The 22,780-nt window shown below is 31.4% G+C and overlaps 1 protein-coding gene across 2 annotated transcripts; it reads right to left on the bottom strand.

The window, feature by feature from the left end:
• Positions 1-7,925: 7,925 nt before the first annotated feature.
• LOC126673331 (uncharacterized) lies at positions 7,926-18,938 on the bottom strand. 2 transcript variants are annotated; one of them, XM_056104982.1, is made up of 20 exons: positions 18,474-18,938; positions 18,267-18,396; positions 17,805-18,191; positions 17,460-17,730; positions 16,828-16,886; positions 16,350-16,439; positions 16,068-16,159; positions 15,869-15,967; positions 15,642-15,719; positions 14,873-14,957; positions 14,736-14,794; positions 14,559-14,628; positions 14,321-14,412; positions 13,823-13,885; positions 12,264-12,330; positions 11,217-11,438; positions 10,171-10,287; positions 8,607-8,759; positions 8,290-8,428; positions 7,926-8,124 (listed from the first exon to the last, which is right to left on the bottom strand). In XM_056104982.1, the coding sequence occupies exons 1-19, from the start codon at positions 18,857-18,859 to the stop codon at positions 8,345-8,347; spliced, it is 2,604 nt and encodes an 867-aa protein (XP_055960957.1). In that variant the 5' UTR covers positions 18,860-18,938; the 3' UTR covers positions 7,926-8,124; positions 8,290-8,344. The 2 variants fall into 2 exon arrangements, with proteins under 2 accessions (XP_055960957.1, XP_050223386.1); XM_050367429.2 differs by having other exon boundaries at positions 7,926-8,188; positions 18,474-18,937.
• Between the last annotated feature and the right edge of the window lie 3,842 nt (positions 18,939-22,780).

The following is a 22,780-nucleotide window of genomic DNA, read 5'->3' on the forward strand; positions in this document are numbered from 1 at the left end:
GAAATCGTAAGAAGAATACCTATGTCGATTCTCCAACGATTCTTGTAGTCCCGAAAGTATGGCGATCTCAAACTCGTCCACACGAGTATGCGTCCGATTGAATCCTCGCCTTGAAGTAATACGTAAGAGTTCCTCTTGCCGAGTAGTCCTAAGCTCAAACTCTCGCCGCGATTACGTCCTTACTCGGATGTATAAAAAACGTTGCCAAACTTTTCCCGTGATTGATGACTACTTGAACTTCTTCAAGTATCTTTCTCTCTCTATAATTTGGTGTTGTAGTGAGATGTTGCTTATGGTATTATGTTTTGCCTTAACATCCAATAACTATATATAGGTTTGGAGGTTTAGTGTCCATAAGACACATGACAAGACAAGTGTTGCATATGTAGTTAAGGTATTAACACCATGTGACACCTAGCTATATATGTGTCACTTATGACATCATCTCCATAACATCACTATATTACATCATCATTCCACTAATTTATAATTAGTGCTTTAAGTATCATTAATTACGCTAATTAATTACTTAAGCCTTCTAATCATAAAATTTTGTTAAAATATAATTAGGTTCCTACTAATTTATCACTCTTATAAATTAATCCCTAATTAACTTGGATAAATACTATTAGGTTCCTACTAATCTATAACTCTTACAAATTAGTCCCTAATTTGTACATGTTTTTCATGTTAGATTAATTTCCGAGATATGCTAGTATCTATATGACATTGATCTTTCGTAAACTCAATCGGTTGCACACTTTATTGTGTTTGACGAACTAGGCTCACTTCTATATGACAACGAGAGTCATAAGAAACGCTTTTCTTATATTAAATAATTAAATCCCAATTAATTATTAATTCTCGTAGATAAAGAGTGACTTCTAGTAACATATCACGACTCCTAAATAGAGATGAATGTTTCGATGCATTCTTTATAAACCAATATTCATAATACCGTACACTCAAAATTCCCTTCATCTAAGATTTTGATCTCGGCTAGAGTCACGGTTAAGTCAAACACATTTTGTCTTGATCATATGACCTCATCTCTCAATTCTAATTCTTGAGAAATATGACTTCCATTAGAAATAACTTTCTAAGTAAGTTATATACACCTGCGCAGTTTATATCATCCATCAAGAGTAATTCGAGATTGCATAGAATTATATCTCCGTTCATCTAGAGCAATGAATTCTTTCTAGGTTAAACTCCTATCTCCATATACAACTAATTAGAGCCAACACATCCCACGGCCCTAGCTCATGAAAGATCTAGATTTAAGGAGTATCAAACTCTAATCACCTAAATACAAGATAGTGTCACTGTAAGTTAAAGGACATACGTACAATTATGAACTAGATGACATTAAATTGACTTTAATGAAATACCATGTATAAGTCATCTAGCGTCACTTTGTTCGACTCACTCAATACCTTGAGTGTCTACATATTTATTCTGATCCTCATTAAATAGCATAAGACTCGCTACTTTCTATAATTAGTAACTCTTTACTAATCAGGAGAATAAATAGAGGTAATGATCTTTCCGGGATATGCGATGCCCTTATTCATACGACCCCATCAATCGTGAACTTAGATCACTTGTATAATATAATCTGTCACTCATATTCTTAACACCTTAAGAATAGATTCTATCATAATGTGATAAGGACAATACGTAATAAATAAACACTTAGTTGATGAGACACTTAGTTCAACTAAAACATATATATCATTGCAATGGGATTTGTTTATACATGTATAAATACAAAATGGCCCTAGGACACATACTACTAACACTTTACATGTTCCATTCCTATTTAAGAGGGGCATCTTATGAAATATTCTAATTTGATTTAATTCTAAATTAGAAATATATCTTATTTAGGAATTGTAATAACTAGTTTACTTATTTTTCAAGCTACCGACTACTGTATAAAGGGGGATCTATTGTTGAATGAAGAATATCATATTCATAATAAAATCTTTCATGTTTTTTTGCATATTTCATGAAGAATATTATTCTAAATTTAGAGTACATCACTTACCAAGAATTTGAACACTTCTTGTGGCATGCTTAAGATAGGAATTTGTATCTCGTTCACGACTTTGATTCAACTGTTCCTTGGGATATTTAATAACGATCTTAGAAGGTCCTCTTGTCTACATGCATTAGGATTTCTATTAATAATGTATTGATATCAATATATTTTTCATTGATAAACCTTGCATATTTAAAAAAAACAATACAGGATAATTTTAGTATTTTGTAGTATCACTTCAAGGACAATATACATAAAGTATAATGTATATTACATTGTAACTAAAATTGTATACAGATGCATTTATATTTTGTGAAAACATTCTTTTGATCAATTTTAATTGTTTAAAACGATAATACCCTATAACCTAAGTAGCATGGAAACGAAACAGAACGGACATGGGGAAACGATATTTTTTTAAAATGAAAGACACGAAACGTGGAGTAAACGTGTAAATAATAAAAACAGAGAGATATATATAATATTAGAAATTATAAAATTCTACATACGTTAAATTTTATTTATATATTTATGCCAATTAATAAGATAAATTAAATATAATTAAATTCAAAAAAAAGAAGACAAAATTTATTGTAAATAATGTGAATAATAAACATTTGTGGATAATTGAATAAAAAGATACATGTTGAGAATTTTCTAGGACTGTTTCTACAACTATTTAACTTCTTTTATTTATTAAAACGGCCCGAAATATTTTCTTATTAGTTTTCGGTTTCTAAAACACACGACTTTATCAATGTTTCCGTTCTTCCAAACCTATAACAATTACTAGGTTTGAATTTTTTTTACAAAATCTTTCATTAAAAGATTAATTTATATGTAATTGATTTAATTATATTCAAATATAACATTAAACACCCAAAAAGTAATCTAAAATGAAATTGCAAATCAAAATCCTTAACTTTATGTGTTTGTTGAAGAAAATTCTCAAGTGTGAAATCTCTTATACTTCTTATAGAATTAGGTAATGGCGGTCCAGATATTTAAATCAATGAAGAAAATTTCAATTCAAAACTGCAATACGCTATGTTCTAGTTAATTATAATTCAATTACAAAAACGCAGAGATGTCAATTAACAATAATTATTGTTGTTTTGAGTCAAGTTATTGTTCAGTAATTTTCTACGTGAAAGAACGTGTTATAGGAACTTTTTGCGTGAGTTTTGAAAAGAAAATGTCACTCTTTTTTCTCTAATAAAACACTATAGTTTATGCCGGCCCAAAAGCAGAGCTCCGGAGGAATTAAATTGGCTTATTTAGGGTTAAGGTTCATGCAAGCCATTTTACTTTCAATAAAAGATGAAATCTCATTAGGATTATTTTTGTTATTAGAAATATGAGTTAGATTCAAATTAGGACCTTTAGACTATGATGGCTATAAATAACTAAGCATTTATTTGTATTATTTTTTATCATTCAATCAACCAATCAAAAACTAAAGTTATGTGTTTTTTATCCTGCAATCCCCGAATTGTTTCTTAACCTCTAGATTAATTCTTATAATGTTTGTTGGTTAACTTTTTGTTTACTAAGAAGTCATGTGTGAATTTGACCGCTGAATCAGATTTAAGCATCAAAATAATACGGTTCCCATTCATAAATTCAAAGATTCGAGTCAGGATTATTTCTGGTATATTCGTAAATAAATATCAAAATATAATTTTTTTGTTATTAAGGGTTGTATTTTTGTAAAGTAAATTTTTTTATAGTATTTTTGTAAATATTTTGGATATTCCTAATATTTGTGAAAAAATCTCTATTTAAATAACATTAGTTGTTTTTTTCTTTCAATAATCACTCTAAAATTGGAGGTTCTTATTCTTTCGTAATTCAATTTTAAAAGCTTGTTGAAAATTCTTGTTTATCAAGGTTGTTTTTTTATTTTTATGTGAATGATTTTTTGTCCGATCAAATTTTTTTAAGTCTTTTTGACTTATATATTCAAAAAAATGTCTCATTTAATTAAAACCTTTTAACTTATGAAAAGTTGAAGATCAAAATTATTTTAATGTTTGTTTTAACGATTTGATGTAAGATCTATCTTTCGAATCCTCTTGAAGATGTGTTATCGGTCCAAAAGTAAGACCTTCGCACGAACAAAATTATATTGATTATGATAGCGGAGCTTTCGGCTTAATTTTTCTCATTTCAATTAATCTTCTACTTGTAATTTTTTTTGTTTCATTATTATTTGTTAGTTAGAATTTGAAAGTGCATATGCTTAAATACAGTTATATAACTTTCAAGGTTGTACCCTAATCCTTTTTAATGGATTAAATTTTTGTAACAAAAAAATAAAAAAGCATGCCTAACATATTTCAACTGAATCGTTTTGATATAGGATGACCAACAAATGGAATATTCTGATATAGACTCTATCAACGTCATAAATGGATAGATCTAACAAAATTATAACACATTTAATAATGATAAATATTTTAGTTATTGACACCATTATATTATACTATACATGATTTTTAAATCGAAACTACATGAATGTTAAACAATAATATTAACACTCCTTGTCGTTTCAGTTTAGGCTGTTTGGGCTAAGAGAGTAGAAGAAATTGAATTATACACCAAGTAATGATACATAGAAGTCAACAAAACAAAAGGTAATGATTATTATGCCAACAAGCATAAATGTCTAATGAAGTTAAGATTGCTAAGCTCTACTTCAGTAAGAGAAACGCCTAATAAGTCAAATTAGGTGGAAAATTAATACATATACAGTAGACCCTTTAATAGTTAATATTTAATAAATTAATAATTTTAATAATTAATAAAAAAAATGAGGGAACCAATTTCGTTATCGAATAATTAATAATTCAATTATTTAAAATTAATAAAATTTAAAATGATATTAATTATTAGAGAGATTTTTTCTAAAGAAGTATATATATTTACATATAAATATAATAATTCAATTTAATTTATATATGGGTAATTTTTTAAGAAACAAATGTGTAATTTCTTGTTTGTTTGTCATTCTCATTATATTTGTCTCTTGCTATTCTCACTGTATCTTTCTCAAGGTTCATCGGTGATGATTTATTTAGAGCAACACTAACCGTAAGATGAAATCTGAAATACCATTAAATTATAACTTTTTATTCATTTGAGAAAAAAATTCAAGAAAAGTTATTAAATGAGCAAGTAAAAGCAAGTTAAGCATCCATAGTATAAAAAGATATTAAAAATTATTTTTATTTTATAAATACAGCATTTTGATAATTATTTTATTTAATATCAATTTGATATGTTTTTAAGTGCATTATTTTTTTGGATTGATTGATGTGAAGTGTATTTATTTGGCTTTTATATAATATAACATTAGTATTAGATCTACGGATGCAAATATTTTATAACATATTTTAGAATTTTTTTCTATATAAATTCAATAAATTAATAATTCTAATAATTAATAAATTTTTAATCCACCATATATATTAATTATTAGAGAGTCAATTGTAGTCCTTTTATATATTAAAAGTTGCACTTTAATCCCTAAATTTTATTTGTTAATAATTTCGTTAGTTTGAAAAATTAATTAATTTAGTATTATGACAGCTTATTAATATACTAATCAAATAAATTGTATTACTATGGCATAATAAAATAGTTATTATAGAAAATGAATACAATACTGAGTTTAAAATTTAAACATCATAAAATAAATTTTTTATAACAATTTAAAAGGATTAAAATAATTTCGGCAAATATTGGGCTTTAATTAAAAGTAAAAGTTTAAATTAAAGTAGAAGTGAAAGTGCAATAACTATGACAAACATATAAGAAAAAAATACAAGTATTAGGAGAATTTTTTTTTTTTTCATGAATACAATTTTTATAATAATTTTTTGGTGAGTTTTTTTATTTTAACTTTAAGCTTTCATCTTTACCCATAAATATTAAATATTGCAAGATATGATATAGTAATGTTAATATAAACGATAGAAAATTAAGAAAATATATTATTTTTTTATAAATGATGATCTTTAGATTTTTTTATGTATATTTAGATTTTTAAAATAATTACATAATTTCATATTATAATTATACTATACATTAAATTTAAACAAACAACAATATATAACGACACATTGTTTATAGTGAAAGTAGCACTGATATACTTATATTAAAAGTAAAACAGTATCGATATATTTTCCAACATAAATGACATCATATTAGATTAGAGACAAAAGAAAATATTACATGCATTTTTCACTGTAAATAGTGACGAACACATCAAACAAAAAAATTTATCAATTAGGCCAATTTATATATATTATACACTTTTTAATATAAATTGACATTCATATTCTTTAATTTTATATTAAGCAATAAAATTCGATCCCTTTAAAAATAATAAAAAACTTTTCCCCTATCGGTAATATATGTTGCATTATAATAGATTAGTAACAAACAAAAATAATGTATTTTATAATTAAAACTATTTTTTTTCCTATATTATTAACTGCACTGTTAATCAACCACCAAAGTGGAAAAATATCTAACCCTACATAATAACAACAAATTTAAATTTTAAAATTATTACAGTATTATTTATATAATTATAAAATAATTAAAATATCTTTATTAGTAACAAACTTATAAAGTGCAAATAATAATCAAAACTCCCCATAACTAAGGTAAACAATTTAAAAGAGCATCAATTTCTGTATCGGTTCCGCAAGAGCAGTCATAGTTTCCAGTACTTGAAGGCGGGTGGAGCTTAAATTTTTTATATATGTTTATATCTAATAAATAGTTGCTTTGATTCATATATATTACAGTTATATAATAATTATATACATTAAACTCAAACAAACAACAATAGATAACAACACATTGTTTACGGAAGTAAAAACAATATTGATATATTTTCCGACTTCAATGACATCGTATTGGATTAGAGATAAAAAGAAGTAAAAAAAGTACATATACTTTCACGGTATTATGTCACATAAGATTTAATCAACAAATTATTGAAAATAATAATCAAATGCAATAAATTATATTGGTTGAAATGTTGTAGACAACTAAAAACAATACCTTGCTATGTATAATACTTTATTAAAATCTGATCAAATACTTTTGATTTTGTACCAAAATATCAAAATGCACTAACAAATTATGACATAGATATTTATAGATTAATTATACACCGTACAAAATGCAATATGGCAGTACAAAAATTACTGAGATAATCATATGATGAGTTTGTTTCATATTTTAAAAATTTCAGATCCTATTGTATAAATAAATTTTACTAGTAAATTTTAAATACATTACATATTATATAATGAAAAACCAGCAGCATAGCGCGAGTGTTCTGCTAGTACTATTGATATCATTTAATGATGTGTTTACAATTTCACTAATTCTGTACATAAATAACATGATAGTCATAGTCTTGAGTAATAATTTCTACAAATTAATAGAAAATTATTGCGTGCAATTACTATAAAACTCTTGCCTCCGTCCTAATAGAGTTGTCCACTTTCTCTATTTTTTCTTTTTTCCAAAATTCTTGTCCATTTCTAATAAATAACAATCTTTAAAATTAATTTTTCATATTATCCTTGTTTAAAACCCACTAAATGAACTAGTATTTATAAGTAAATGAGAATTAGTGACTATATCAAGTAAGGGTATAGTAGGAAAAATAGAAAAAAATTGTAGAAAATCATAACATTAATTATATTTTAAATTGTATGATAATATGAAAGTGGACAACTGTATTCGGAAGGAGGGAGTGACATTTAAAAGTATCTAAACGAGCAATCTGTATCGGAAAAATTACATGATAATCTCACTTTATACAAGAAAAGTGTAAACCATGTAAAGATCAATCAACTAGTGCAACCCGAATTCATCCGTATTTATTGAAGCTTTTAAGTATTAAAACTGACATTAATGCAGACAAGAAAAAAAAAGCAGGATAAATTAAATCACATAATTGATAGAGTTACATGGTAGTAAAAAGGAGAGGAAGAGAAAACCCCAACCTTGCAAGCTTAAGAAGAAGATAACTCTCTGTACAAGCATGTGTAATCCTACAAAATGTCCAGAAGGTTGCACCTTCTTTCTGTTAGTACGCAGGCAAACTTCAGCATAATCCTGAAAATAAAAGTATATAGAACGTTTTAAAAAAATAATATTTTGCATATTTCAATTTTTTAAGAAAGTGAAGTAAAATAAAGTACTATCAAGACACTTGCCATGTAAATTGGATAGATGTATTGATTCTCGAGTTTCTTAACTGGACAGTGACACCTAAGTAGATTGAAGCTTCATTTTCACTTCATCGAGACAAGCTTGTAACTCCCTAACTTCTTCTGTGTCTGAAAAGCTCTCAGCCTAAGATTTCAGAAAAGTGTGTTTATTATTCTTCAATATACATGTGAAAAATAAATCCAAAAAATTTAAATTTAGCATGAACCATAATAGATGATGGTAAAAGATATAAATACTGAAGGATATGGAAAGTAAGTCCCTTTAAGGAAATTCTCTCCAGGTTATAAAATATAGAGCTTGCCTGTTTGACTGTGTTTTTTAGGTGCATCTCAGCAGAAAAGAGTTCACGACGGCTACCAGTAGAGGAAGAAATTTCCATGTATACCTTACATAGTTCCAATGAGGCATGTGAAAACTTTTTAAAACGATCACTATCTTTCCACAAATCAGATCCCTGAGATAGAGTATAGCAATTATCACTAATAAACTCTTGTGAAAGCCTTTAAAACTAAAACAAAAGTCAGTTCCAGAAAAGCAGCGGGAGATATTATATGAAAAGATATCAAACTATAGAAGCAATGACACAAGAAATAAAATTGATTAACTCCAGAATTCCATATAATAGACCAGTACTAATTCACTAGAAAACCCAGTTTGAGCAAGTTACAGAAACTTGACCTCACATCACTTTTCTTTTTTGCAACCTACAAAACTGCAGTTTCAACATGCAAAGCAAAGATAAATGCCAAGCTAACAATGATGGAAGCACCATGGTTCAAAGATGAGACGGAAATTACAAAGGGCAATTTTTTGTAAGTTTTTACATGCCCGACAAAGAACAATTGCAGCATAAATGGATTGCATTGCTAACTTGAAAAGAAACATATTTACTGACATCCAAATGGCAAGTGATGCAGACTCCTTCACAAAAATAAATTTCAAGGTTTCATGCTCCTTTTGGCATAAAAAGATAGATATTCATTATAAGAATTTCCTGACAGCAGGCAAAAGAGCAGGTATGGACGGGTATATCCGATCCTTTTAGATTGACTGTGGAAAATAAAACGGCTCCTTACCCAAATTAAAGACATTTTCTGCTAATCAACTTCAGACCGTCAGCTTTCCTAAAAGGATCTTAATTAATAGGAGATATATTTTCAACAATATTAGTAGGAATTAATCACCTTTGTGGTGAGAGATTTGAAAAAGGATGGTTGTTTCTTGTTGTAAGGCCTCTTGACTAACCAAAATAGAATAGATGATATATCAATCTCATCTACATCTTAATGCAAAGTTTCTTTGGGCAGTAGTAACCTTGACTAAACGGCTTATTGGGCAAGTAACAATCTAACTGACATGGTCCAATGACACAATGCAATGCTCACAAAGGATATAATTTCCATGGAAAATCTTCTATCCTACAAAAAAAAAGCTAGCACCATAGACGGGGAATCAACAGCCGGATAGACCATTTCATCTTTATATACATATTGATACATTATATCATTTCCACATATCTAGCCACAAACCAAGGAAACTTCATGTTTGTTAGTGCATAACAGCTCTCTATCCTCAAGCTGTTTCACACACTAAGATTATACTATGATGACTGCATATCATACGGACCACAACTGAAGTGCTATGTTGGCTGGAATTGGCTCTATGTTATCCAGAGAAACTAAAATTAACTCCTAGAATCGAAATCCAGTATACCACAAATTAATGTCAATTCTAAACTAATTTGTTGCTAGGAGAAAAAAGTCATCTTTTCATCACATACACATCCAGGAAAAAAAACATATGAAAATAAAATATGGGCTGAAGAAATACCAGAGCATTGACTTTTACAATTTAACCAAAGATACCTGATAAGATCTAACTTGCTTCAAGAGAGCTTCAGAGCACATTGTAAGATCTCCTTTAATCTTGTGCCATCTTGCATATAAACCCCATATATCTGCTCTACTGTCACTTTTAATTATCTGTAACATAAACAAAAATACTTCAAGAATCCTATGCCCGAATATGTATAATTTGCATGTGAACCGCATAATTCAAAATAATGATACAATTGCATATGTGGAATCCAAATGGCAAACCATATCATCAAATTTAAAATTCATTTTTGGCCTTGATAGTAGTTCAGTGATCGAAAAATAGCTGAAAGCACTCATTTGAGATATTATTAAATAATTAAAATACTAATTTAAAAGAAATAAAAATTTCGACACTAACATAGCTGATTTTGTTTAGATACAACTGATATAATTTCCCCATATCAAAAATAATGAGAGAAAGTAATCTAAATACCCAAATATTAAAAGAAATGATTATATCATTGGTGTTTGAACATATTTAAATATACTATTTCAATATCTGAACTTTTAAAAAAATATATCAAACAATTCTTTTGGCTAGTGACTGGGGTGTGCAAAAAGTATATAAATGAACTCCATTTTTCTCAAGTTTCGATGTCAAATTAACAAAAAGAAAATGATAGTAGTGTGTACAAATGATACAATTGCATATGTGGAATCCAAATGGCAAACCATATCATCAAATTTAAAATTCATTTTTGGCCTTGTTAGTAGTTCGGTAATCGAAAAATAGCTGAAAGCACTCATTTGAGATATTATTAAATAATTAAAACACTAATTTAAAAGAAGAGTAGGGTAGGTTTTTCAACAGGGAAAGCGGGGAGTTGGCTGTAGTTGAGACACGTTTTTCTGATGGACAGTAGCATAGCTGACTCATAAAAGTTTAGACAAAACTGATATAGCTTCCCCACATCAAAAATAACCCATTAGGAACAACACTGACACATAAAAAACAGTGTTATCGTAACATGTGTATGGCAGATCACAGATGGTGGAGTTGTTTAGAAATCAAACATATGACGGGTATTTCAAACCTGCTGAAGTATTTTACCCAGCAGCTCCACTAACTGCTCACTTTCCCTAGACCATCCAGCTTGTATTTCTGAAACACTTTGAGAGTCATCAAAGCAAGTTTGACCAGTAGATCGTCGATTTGAAGCTCTTCCCTCTATTTCTAGCATAATCCTCTCCAATAATACAGCATCCGCTTGTTTACAACTGGTTAATTGCAAAACCATCTGTATAGCTTCCAGAGCCTATCCATGAAAAATAAAAACAAAAAGTAACTGGTTATTTATGAAACCGTAAGTATAGCTTCCAGAGACTATCCATGAAAATAGAAGGAGGAATTCTATAACTATGCTAAAGATTTTATTTTTCTACTTGTAATGAGCTAGATACTCTCCAGTCCTTAGCAAAAGAAGAATTTTAACATAACGTAAACATTGTTGTTTCTTATAGCTCCTCCATAAATGACTTCAAAGTATTAAATGTGCCGACACCAAGCACAAAAAGGTATTATAGCCTGTCACATAACCAATAAATCCAAAAACTCAAATTGTAAGCTGAGACTCTAACTACAATTTTATTATCTCCAGTACTGGCACGTAAATGTCCATTAGGCTTGAAACGAACAAGTACAAATCTACCTTACTTTGTGCTCAAGTAATTAATAATCAAAGGGGGGTTAGCGAAGATCGAACTCTAAATCTTTTATCATAGAGCTCTAATTTCGTGTCAAATTACCAATCAACCCAAAAAGCTCAAGGTTGTAGTTGAGAATCTAACTATGATTTTATCATCTCTAACATTATCCCATAAGTTCATATCCAATCATGATATCTGAGGAAGGATTTTGTTGTTCTGCTCTTTTACATAAGAGTACATATAAGTGCACACATGTAGACCTAAATACATAAACTGGATTATATTAATGTCAATTAGTTCAGAAGGAACATGTCATCAGCAATATATTTTTATTCATGTGTATTCCTGAACATTACCAGTTATTTTCATGAATAATTTAAACTTCCACAGGCAATATTACCAGAAATAAAGGACCAAAGCACATGCATGAGTACCTGACGAACATTGCCCACATCCATGGCCACGTGACTATAGTTTTCCCACAACTGCCAGCTATTTCGCCTGGAAGACAGCTACATCAACTTTTGTGACAAGTAAAGGAAACTACATACATGTTTTCTGGATGTGCATAATGCATCTTATACATAGAAGTTAATCCGATATTAGAAAAAGATTAGTATTTAACAATGGGAAAGGGTGAAATGAGCCCTCCATGTTTGGCCTGAGGATCATATTGGCCCTCTATATTTGAAAAGGTGCTAAAATACACTTAACATTTAAAAAACATCTCAAATAAGCCCCTTCTGCTAACACCATTTTAAAAACCGTCAATTCTTTCTTAGGTGGAATCTTACGTGACTTATTGAACTTAAAAGGTGGTTCAAATATGCCCTTAATGTTTGGCACATGGTTCAAGCACGCCCTTCATGTATAAAACGGTTCAACTATATCATTCGTGTATAAAGGTTCAAACTGCATTTGAGCATTAAAATACTCCGCTCCACAAGCCTGCGAGCCTAGTCAAGCTTTCGTGAAATTTTTTATTCTTTAGTATTATATATAAACACAATAGTATCTTTATTTTTTTTCATAAATTTTAATTTTTAAATATTTATAAATTTAATCAAGTCGAATCGAGCTCGAGTTTCAATTATTCTATCAAGTTTGAGCTCAAACTTCTAAGAATATATTTTGTCAAGTTTGAATAAAGTTTCAAACTATAAATTTTAAAATTGAATTGACCTCGAAAGTGATTGTATTTTTCTTAGAAGCTACTCGATTATATTGCTAATATCAAGTGATAGTACTATCCTTTGATACAAGTAACAATATAAGTTTAAGGCCAAATAAACAAGAAATTCTCATCGAAAATGAACCAATCGAATGAAAAAAGAAAACAATTCAAAATCAAACCGATCGAATGAAAAAAGAAAATAATTCAGCCATTTCGGTTAAAATCAACAGAAATTTAAAAAAAAAAATCGGCTTATTGGGTTAGTTTGAATAATTCAAATCTCAAACAGAACCAAAAATTAAAAATTTATATTTTTTTCATCAAAAATGAATCGACTAAACCCAAATTTATAATCAAACCGACTGAAAGTCATTAGTTTGGTCAGTCAATAATTTTGCTAAACCTTAATATTGGTGATATTTGAACATATTCATACATGAAGGGCATATCTGAACCTATTTATACATAAAAGGTGTATTTGAACTTTTTCATACATGGAGGGTATATTTGAGCCTTTTCTTTAATGAAGGACATATTTGAACATTTTCGTACATGAAAGGCATACTTAAACCGGAAGTCAAACATTGAGGGCAAATTTGAACCACCTCAGGTTCAAAAAGCCACGTTAGATTCCACCTAAGTAAGGATTCACGGATTTTCAAACGGTATTAGAAAGAGAGGCTTATTTGAACTTTTTTAAAAACGTGAAGTGTGTTTTAGCACCTTTCCAAACATAGAGGGTCAACTTGATCCTCAGGCTAAACATGGAAGGCATATTTGACCCTTTTCCCTTTAACAATTTATGAGAGAAATACATACTTGAGCTTAAGGGCTTCCTTGAATGAAATAAAGGCCTCATTGTTCCTCTTCCTGAGCATATGCCTATATTGTTGACAAAATGAATTCTAATTGAACTCCCATTTAGAAAGCAGAAAAAAAGAATATGGATATTCCCCTTTGACAATAGATATCAAGCAAAACTAAAATTCTAATGACAGATGATTCTATGTGCTTCAAACCAAATATATATTTAAAAAATAAAAGAACCTGCAAATTGACATTCTACCACCTTGACAATAATAATCAAACAAAAGCCAAATGCTAATGAAAGATATAACATGTGCTTCAGATCAGGCATATACTTTTGCCAAACGTCTGAAGTCCACAGTGCAACATGTGGTTTCCTTACCACTTTTGGGAAGTGGCAAGAAAGGTATGAGAACCTTATGATTTCATGAATTTGGTCATGAAACAAAAAGGGTAAAAAGAAGAAAAGAAATTAGAGGAAAGCCAAAGGATGAATAACTGATAACATACAAACAAGCAATATTATTCCAAGCCTCTCCATTTTCAGGATCAAGCTGCACCGCCCGAGTAAATCCATCCAGAGCCTTCTCAACATCCCTAGCCTGTACCATTATTTCCAAATATTACATCAGAAGAACCTGTATGAATATAATATAAAGATTTTCTAATATGTTAACAGCTTTAGAGTGCATAAACAATGGTATTATAGAAACAGACATATATTAAGTCAAGAAGAGGTATGGATCACCTTCAAGGCAGCAGCACCCAAAGCAAACCAACCATCTTGATATAAGGAATTTAAGGACATAGCAGATTCCCTATGAAGTAAACAAAAGTTATTAGTTGTACGCAAGTAAATTCCCAATAACATAGCTAACAGAAATACTTCATAGAAGAAACACTGGTAACAAAACAAGTTACATACCAAAGGATTTTTGAAGTCTCATAATCTCCTCTATTATACGCACTGCGAGCAAGAGATCTCTGACGGACAGGATGTAATAGTTAAGAACTTGTTAACTTAAAAGCATGCCAGTGACTGTATAAAAATACTGAAACCACCTTTGCTCTTGCAGATTTATCATTTGAAACTTCAAGGGCTTTCTCGAAGCAGCTGTCGTTATTTGTAACATCACCTAGTGAACACCTAAAAGAAAAACATTTAAACACGCCAAATTAATATCTAAATGTTAGCTTGGAAAGAGAGAGAATTAATGATTTTCAGTCTTATCATTCTAACTTTTATGAGTTGCATATTACAGTGAGATTCAAAAAAATCTCACTCAGATGCATCTCTGAATGCTACACATTATACTAAGAGCATAAAATAAGAGTCTCAAGTAAACATTTAGCAAAAGGTTATTAGTAACATCACCTAATGAACACCTAAAAGAAGAAAAAATATTAGCATGCAAAATTATTATCTAAATATTACCTTGGAAAGATAGAATTAATGACATTCAGTCTTATCATTCTAACCTTCTGAGTTGCTCTGATATTCAAAAAAATCTCACCCAGATGCATCTCTATATCCACTAACACATTATACTAAGAGCATAAAATAACAGCCTCCAGCTATCAAAAGATTTTACACATTTAGCAAAAGGTTAACAAACCTCCCATATAAATCATATGAGTTTGTTTTTTAATTTGTAATAAATTTCAGATACTACACCATGAAAGAGCTTCGGACACACTGCAGCTAATTCAAGAATCAGAAGATTAGCAGGTTTTGATACCAAGATTTTCTTCAATTTTTTGGCATTCATCACTGAGTTGACATATCAACTAAAACAATACAGTAGTTAGAAAACTTTAAAATATCAAATACCACAAACTTGGGTCATTGGGCATTTCGGATATTCTTTTCTTGATGATCTCAACAGCTGCTGCTTTTTTCCCCAATAAACTGTTTTTGATATAGCATCTCATGTAAGAATCCAATGAGATAAAATCCCAAAAACAGAAAATATGCATAACTACATTAAGTGTAACCATTTTATTAAAAATAGAAACAAACAAGTTGGTATAGAAAATCGCTATCAAAAGCCATCGTACCGGTTGCAGTATATTAAATTGTCCCACAATTCTAAACCCTCAAAGATTTTAAGTGCCTCCCCTATCAAACCACAGCTCACTAAAAGTTCACCATATTCCCTGGATCATAATAATAGAAAAAATTGAAAAAAAAAAAAGAATTTCTTACAAACAGCAAAAGGCAAATAAAAAGTCATTTAGAAAGAAGAAATAGATTTACTTCCGGAGAGCTGGAGTGGTGGGAATATAAGTCGCATATGAAGAAGGAATCCTATTTGCCACTCCTGGTGAAGGCTTATTGAGAGACTCCACCTGAAACAAAACAAAAACATTTGTTTGAAGTACTTCAAAAACACTAACACTTCCAACAAACAAAGGAGAAGAAAGGGACATACAAAAGTGGATATAGAGAGAGAACTCAAAAGCACAAGCAGTGTGAGAAACAAAGAGTAGGATAATTTGGAGAAAATCGGCTATTCGCAAAGAAAGGACTCATAAATACCAAGTTGTCCATCATTTCTAACGCACGCTCCTTTGTACGGCTGCGAGTTGACTCCCAACGTATTCGTAAGAAGTTGCAAAAACATTTTATCTAGGAAAAGAAAAATGAAATATTAATTAAGACAATTATCATACGAGTACAAGATGAAAAAAGACAATCTCTTAAAAGTTTTTGAGAACAATTATAGCATTTAAACTTTAATGCTTAAAGGCTTATTAACGCAACCACTGCATTAAATAGATACGTCACAAATTGTATTATAGATACAAATTCCAAAGGTAATGCATAACACATTATTTCCAATGCCATAACATATTTTCTTAAAAAAAAAAAATCTGCTTGATCTTTTATTAGAAGACTAAAAGAGCTATTTATTTACTGTAAGCCTTAAAATTTTAAACTTTAAGAAGTTGTATAAGCTACCATCTCAAACACTACTATTTGGCAAAGATTCATAATTAAGTGCCTATACACATACTATAAACAATGAGGATGGTTGTGAATCAATTTTCTCTATGAATGGAGCCATATCCCATCCTGAAACAAAAAGGAACAAAAAAGATGTAAATTATCACAGAATATGTGTTCAACTATCTTCCATGCCAAGTTACCACATTTTAATCACGGAGAAATAATACAAAACTAAATTCGCAGCATCTATTTGAACCTTGAGCCACTAGAAGAACTAGTCCTTATATCATATAGCACCATATCCTGAAAAACTACATAAGGAGCTCAAGAATCTTTAAAGCTTCTTCGATACAAGTTCCGCAAATGAGACCACAATGGCATTGCAATAAAGGTAAAACATGAAGCAATTAATTAGCAAGCAAAATGACCATGTGCTGTATAATTTAAAAAAAAATGCTGTGTTCCAACAAGGTATTGAGTTAATTATGTCTATATGTGTAGGTATGTGTTATCAAATTTTCCTGGACTATATCTGCAATATGAATTTTCAAAAATAATTGTGACCCGCTATCTCTAATATAAAGTTAACTACCATTCTACTTTAAATAGAAGGAAAAGAAATCCGCAATTTTTATTACTCAAATATCATATTACAAAAAAGCATTCCTTAGTTTCTCTGGAGATAACCAAACAACTTACTTTGCAACTCATCCTGTCGAGAGCTCTTTTCAATGAAAAGGCACTGAGCGAGGACCACAGCTTGCTGGATATCTGTTAGAGGAGCATCATGATGATTCTTTTGTGCAGAGTCGTCACTGTCCTGTAGCAATTTTGGTGTGACAAGTATATCGGAGGTTTCATGTTGCAGCATTGGATTTCCGTCGTTGCTTGTTGAGGAACAAGAAACACTAGCGGCTTCGGATGATGAGCTTGTGTTGACAAGAAGCACTCTTTGTGCTTTTGGCTCTGCCTGCACCCATTAGTTATTATTAGTGATACCCTACTACTGTAAGGATGAGGTAGAGATTTTGATAAAGTATGAACCTGATGCACAGTGCGGTAGCCAAGAACCCCTGTAACAGAAAGCTGAAGGCCAGCTGAAGCTTCGGCTGATCCAAAATGCTGTCTGCAGGTATCAAGACGTCCATAGGTATGTTGAATAATGCCAGCTTCTAAATGGAGCATTGAGAGAATAGAAGAAGCATCTTGATGGAGGAGTCCCCAGTAAGTGGTAAGCTGCTCTAAAGTGCCAAAATGATGCAGGGTTTGGCCCATATAAACATGTAGCAGATCAAACAAAGAGGAAGAGAGTTCGTCCAAAGTTCGTTGTTGAACAAGTAAGATCCTGGCAAGCCACCATGAGATGGTTCGAATTCCTTGAAACAGCAAATCTTGAATCTTGATGACCAAAAGTTTTGAAAAAACCAGAAACTAACAACAACAAAAAGGGAATTCAGGTAAAGGAATGGAAAGCAGGTATAGGAGGAGTTGAGAAAGGAAAGATACGTGAAGATTGGAGAACTTGGCGAGCAAATGAGAGCCGCTGGACATGAGCTGATTGCGTGACCAATTATCCCATCCAACACATTCGCCACCATTCACCACAACAGGACATCGAGCGACTTCATCCATTGGCCTATGATTATTATTATCATTATTATTAGTTCAATTCATTCCAATCAACACTAGGAAGCCAATAAAGTGAATGCTTACCCCGTAATGTTACACTGAGTGAAGAACAAAAATGCAGCAATTGCAACGCATAAAACAATCATCACTCTGCAACCAACTTCCACATCATCATCATCATCCTTGTTTAAGAACCGCTCCACGCGCTCCTCTAACTCCGAGTGAACTTCATCGGGAGAGCTACAGGACTCCGGTAAGTCCCTCAAATCGGTGATCAATTTAGATGCGTCACAGGACAGAGCTTCCATATAATTTCCGGCTTCGATTGAAGTGAGAAGTTGATTAATTAGTGAGTGCACATCATTCATATTCATACTCATGCTCATACTGTTCTGATTGTTCAATGATTGTGGTGGACACGAAAGAGTGCACCGGAGGAGACGCAGCTCGTAACTGCGTAGGACTTCCATTTCTCGTATAATTCAAAACACAAGCACTCTGGATTAGGGTTTAACAAGGGCTTCTTCAGTTACTCTTTACTCTATGTTAAAATAAGGTTCGATGACAAAAGTACCTAAAATTTTAAAAATATTTATAAAAGTATCTGTAAACTTTTTTTATTTACAAAAATACGACTGATTTAAAATTAATTATAAAAATATCAAAAAATGAAAATTAATTATAAAAATACGATTTGTATAATGTCGGTATAATTATGGTATAATTTTAGAATATTAAAACTATAAATCGGATAATTTAAAAATAATATTTGGTTTATTATTGGTATAATTTCAGTATATTTTTGGTATATTGATTATAAATTTTTATATATATTTTTTAGTTGATAACATGTATTTTTTTTTATGTGTATTTTTCACTATAGTTGGTAATGAACAAGAAAATTTGTATACTCTTGGTATACTGATGGTATAATTTTGGTATATTATTAATTTAATTTTCAGTATACGATTTGATGTAATTTTGATAAATTTTTATTTAATATTAATAAAATCTCAGTATGTATAATGTTGGTACAATTTTGGTACAATGTTGATATAATGTTAGTTTATTAGTATACTAACATTATACCCACAGTATACACCGTATGTTTGATATTATTTTTTATTTTTTTGTACTTTTGTAAATATTATTAATATTTTTGTAAATGAAAAAAGTCAACATATACTTTTGTAATTATTTTCATTTTTTTTGGTAAATGGTGTAATTTCCTCTTAAAATAACTCCTACTTTTTCTAAAAATATACATATTACATAACCCCTTCAACTCTTTTTTTAATCCTTCATACTTTTAAAATTCAACAATTAAACCTTTTAAAAAAATTGTTCAACAAATAAACTCATCTTAAATATGGCAATTAACGGCGTCAATATCCTTAAGAAGAATATTAAAAAATACTCTTAATATTTATAATATATCCTAATTTAATCCTTCAAAGGTCTTTTATTGATAAACAATTTTAATTAGGGACTTGATTGATGCTTTTTTTAAATTAAAAAAAAGTTTTAAAAAAAAAAACGACTTCCGCTAGCCGGAGGTCATCTAAGAACTATATGTTTTCAAATGAGAACTATTTGATTGGTTAGTCATGGAGTCTACCTTCTGATCCGGTGGATTAACCTGCAAAATAGAGTAGACATCTAACCGGACGGTGGTTGTCCGATTAGCTCTCTAATGCTAAAATCAGTATTGAGCTTTGAGCAGTGTTTTGAGTATGTGAATGTAATTGTGTGTATAGGCATACCTCATGCTCCTTTTATAGTAGATGATTGCATACCTAGCAGAGTTATAGTAGAAAAGTGAATCCTACTTTATAGGGTTGATCCTGATTAGGAGTGTCCTTCCTTATTTAGCTTTTTCAAGGCCTTCGCGATTTTCTCTTCCAAGTCTTCTTCTGCTACGTATGTGGCTTTGCTCTTTTGGGGTGATTCGGAGGATTCGCCTTCTTCCTCTTGGTTCCTCTTCGATTGTGCTTTTCATGCATCCCTTTCTGGTCTTTTGCTTTTTGCGGTGCTTCCTCTTTGTCTTTGTCTCTTCCTCTGGTATTTTCTCTTGGGCCTTCTTCTTCCGAATCGTCTCTTTATGTTTCCTGATTTTCTGGGCTCTGCAGTTCGTCGTTTCTTCTCTCGTTTCTTACTTTGTTCCTTTTCTCGTTCCTTTGCTCGTTTCTGTGCACGTTTCTTCCTTCGTTTCTTCGCTCTTTTCTTTGCTCATTTTTTTGCTCGTTCATTCCTCTTGTTGGTCCTTGAGGGCCCAGATTCACGTTTTCACTCAGGATCTTCAGGGTTTCGTCTTGGTTGTCATTCGTTCGTTTGGCCTCATTAGCCAATCTGTCTAGATTTGCCTAAATGGTTTCCAGAACTTTCTTCATGATCTCGTTGTAAGTTTCTTGTGCTGCCATGCCTGGCGTTTGTCCTCCTTCAGTTTCCAGATTAGGGAAAACAATGGGATTGCTTACTCTAACTGGGTTGGTTTGGCATTGGGATGTGGTGGAGGAGACTCCTCCAGTTTTACTTCCTCTGGTGGCGCTAGGAATTCCTTCTTCGGTAATGTTAACTAACTCCGGAGTGTGCTGATGGGTCTTGGGATCCATCGGTTGCTTGTCCTTCAGATTTGTCCCGTCAGAAGTCATATTCTTCAATGAATTTATTTTTGAGTTCAGAAAAAGCGGACTTCTAGTTTGAAGTTTTCGAGCTTTTTCCCACAGACGACGCCAATTGATGGAGTCTGCCTTCTGATCCGGTGGATTAACCTGCAAAACAGAGTAGAAAGCTAATCGGACGGTGGTTGTCTGATTAACTCTCTGATGATAAAGTCAGTATTGAGCTTTGAGCAGCATTTGGAGTATGTGAATGTAATTGTGTGTCTAGGCATACCTCATGCTCCTTTTATAGTAGATGATTGCATACCTAGCAGAGTTATAGTAGAAAAGTGAATCCTACTTTATAGGGTTGACCCTGATTAGGAGTGTCCTTCCTTATTTAGACAAGAGTCCTATTTAGGAATGTTTTCCTAAATAGTCTCGTCTTCCTGATTTAGACCTAAGTTGGAGTTTGTATCCAATTAGGAAAGATTCTTCGAGATCATATAGTGGATCCGGTCTGCTATCCGAATCCCGGTACTGGCGTACTTCGCCCGAGTCCTCAGGGATTCGGTCTTCACCTTACTATAGTCAAGTAGAGGCGGATCATATGGATTCGACCATTGGCTTATCTTGATTCGGCCCTACGGGCGCGAGCCTGAGGTCGTCCGGGAATAGATCTCCTGCAACTCGGTTCTATTGTAAGTAGAATGGGATTCGGTATCCATCATTCCCCCCCCCCCCCCCCCCCGCGCAAGTGAGCTGAAATAGAATGATATTTATGCCTTGTAGTATTTTGGCTCAAACAGTCGTTTTGTATTTCGACGTTCCTCTTTTGCTTCTTGAACAAGTTTCCTAATTTTCTTCTTTTTCGCCACGTGTTGCTCATTCATTGGTCTTTTTTGAAATTAGGACAAGTGTCTATTCGTTCTATCTTCCTTTGTATTTAAACTGTTGCATTTGTTTTCATTTTCCATCTTTTGCTCGATTGTCTGAAAATATCTTTGCTTTCGATTTTAGCTTCAATCTCTGATTCTCACATTTGATTTCTCAGGTAATCTTCATAGTAGCTTTAAGTGTTTTTTATTCCCATTTGTCATTGTTTTGAGGTGTAACTTTGTTTGTTTCTCCAGTTTTGAGTCTTCTAGATTTTTCCAATTTTAAGTCTTTTGGATTTTTGTTCATCGAGTTCTTTATTTCTTGGGTAATTTTGACCTTGTTTTTTGTCACTCTCTGAATAATGTATGGCGCTGCTCTGAGATGTCGTCTAGGAGAGCAAAGCTTTCGTATGCTGCTATGGCCATCACTGATTTGTGTCTTCGTAAGGATGAAGTTTTAGATATTTATTTTAAGTATAATTTTCCATCTGACTATAGAGTCATGATGCCTAGTGCTCATAAGCCTGCTTTTGAGTCTCCGGGTTCGTCTTGCAGGGCGATTGTTTTTGAAGAACAATTCGCTGCTAGTCTTAGGTTTCCATTATATCCTTTCTTGATTGAGTTGTGTAGAGATTTAAGGATCGCCGTGGGTTAGCTTTATCCTGGTACTATTAAAGTTATTCTTGCTTTCGTAGAGGCATGTAGGTTTCGGGGTCAATCCCCTTCTCTTAACGTTTTTAATCATTTTGTAGAGTTGAGAAGTTGTGATAATTGTTTTATTTTGCCCTTGGTAGGAAAGGTCGATCTCGTATTTATTTGCCGTGTTTAGATAACGATTGGCGACGCGATTCTTTATAGTATATCATAACTTCGCCTTTCTTCATTTTCCATACGGTTTCTCTATTTATCGGGT

Source organism: Mercurialis annua, linkage group LG3, assembly GCF_937616625.2.
Source record: "Mercurialis annua linkage group LG3, ddMerAnnu1.2, whole genome shotgun sequence".
NCBI classification, from domain to species: Eukaryota; Viridiplantae; Streptophyta; class Magnoliopsida; order Malpighiales; family Euphorbiaceae; genus Mercurialis; species Mercurialis annua.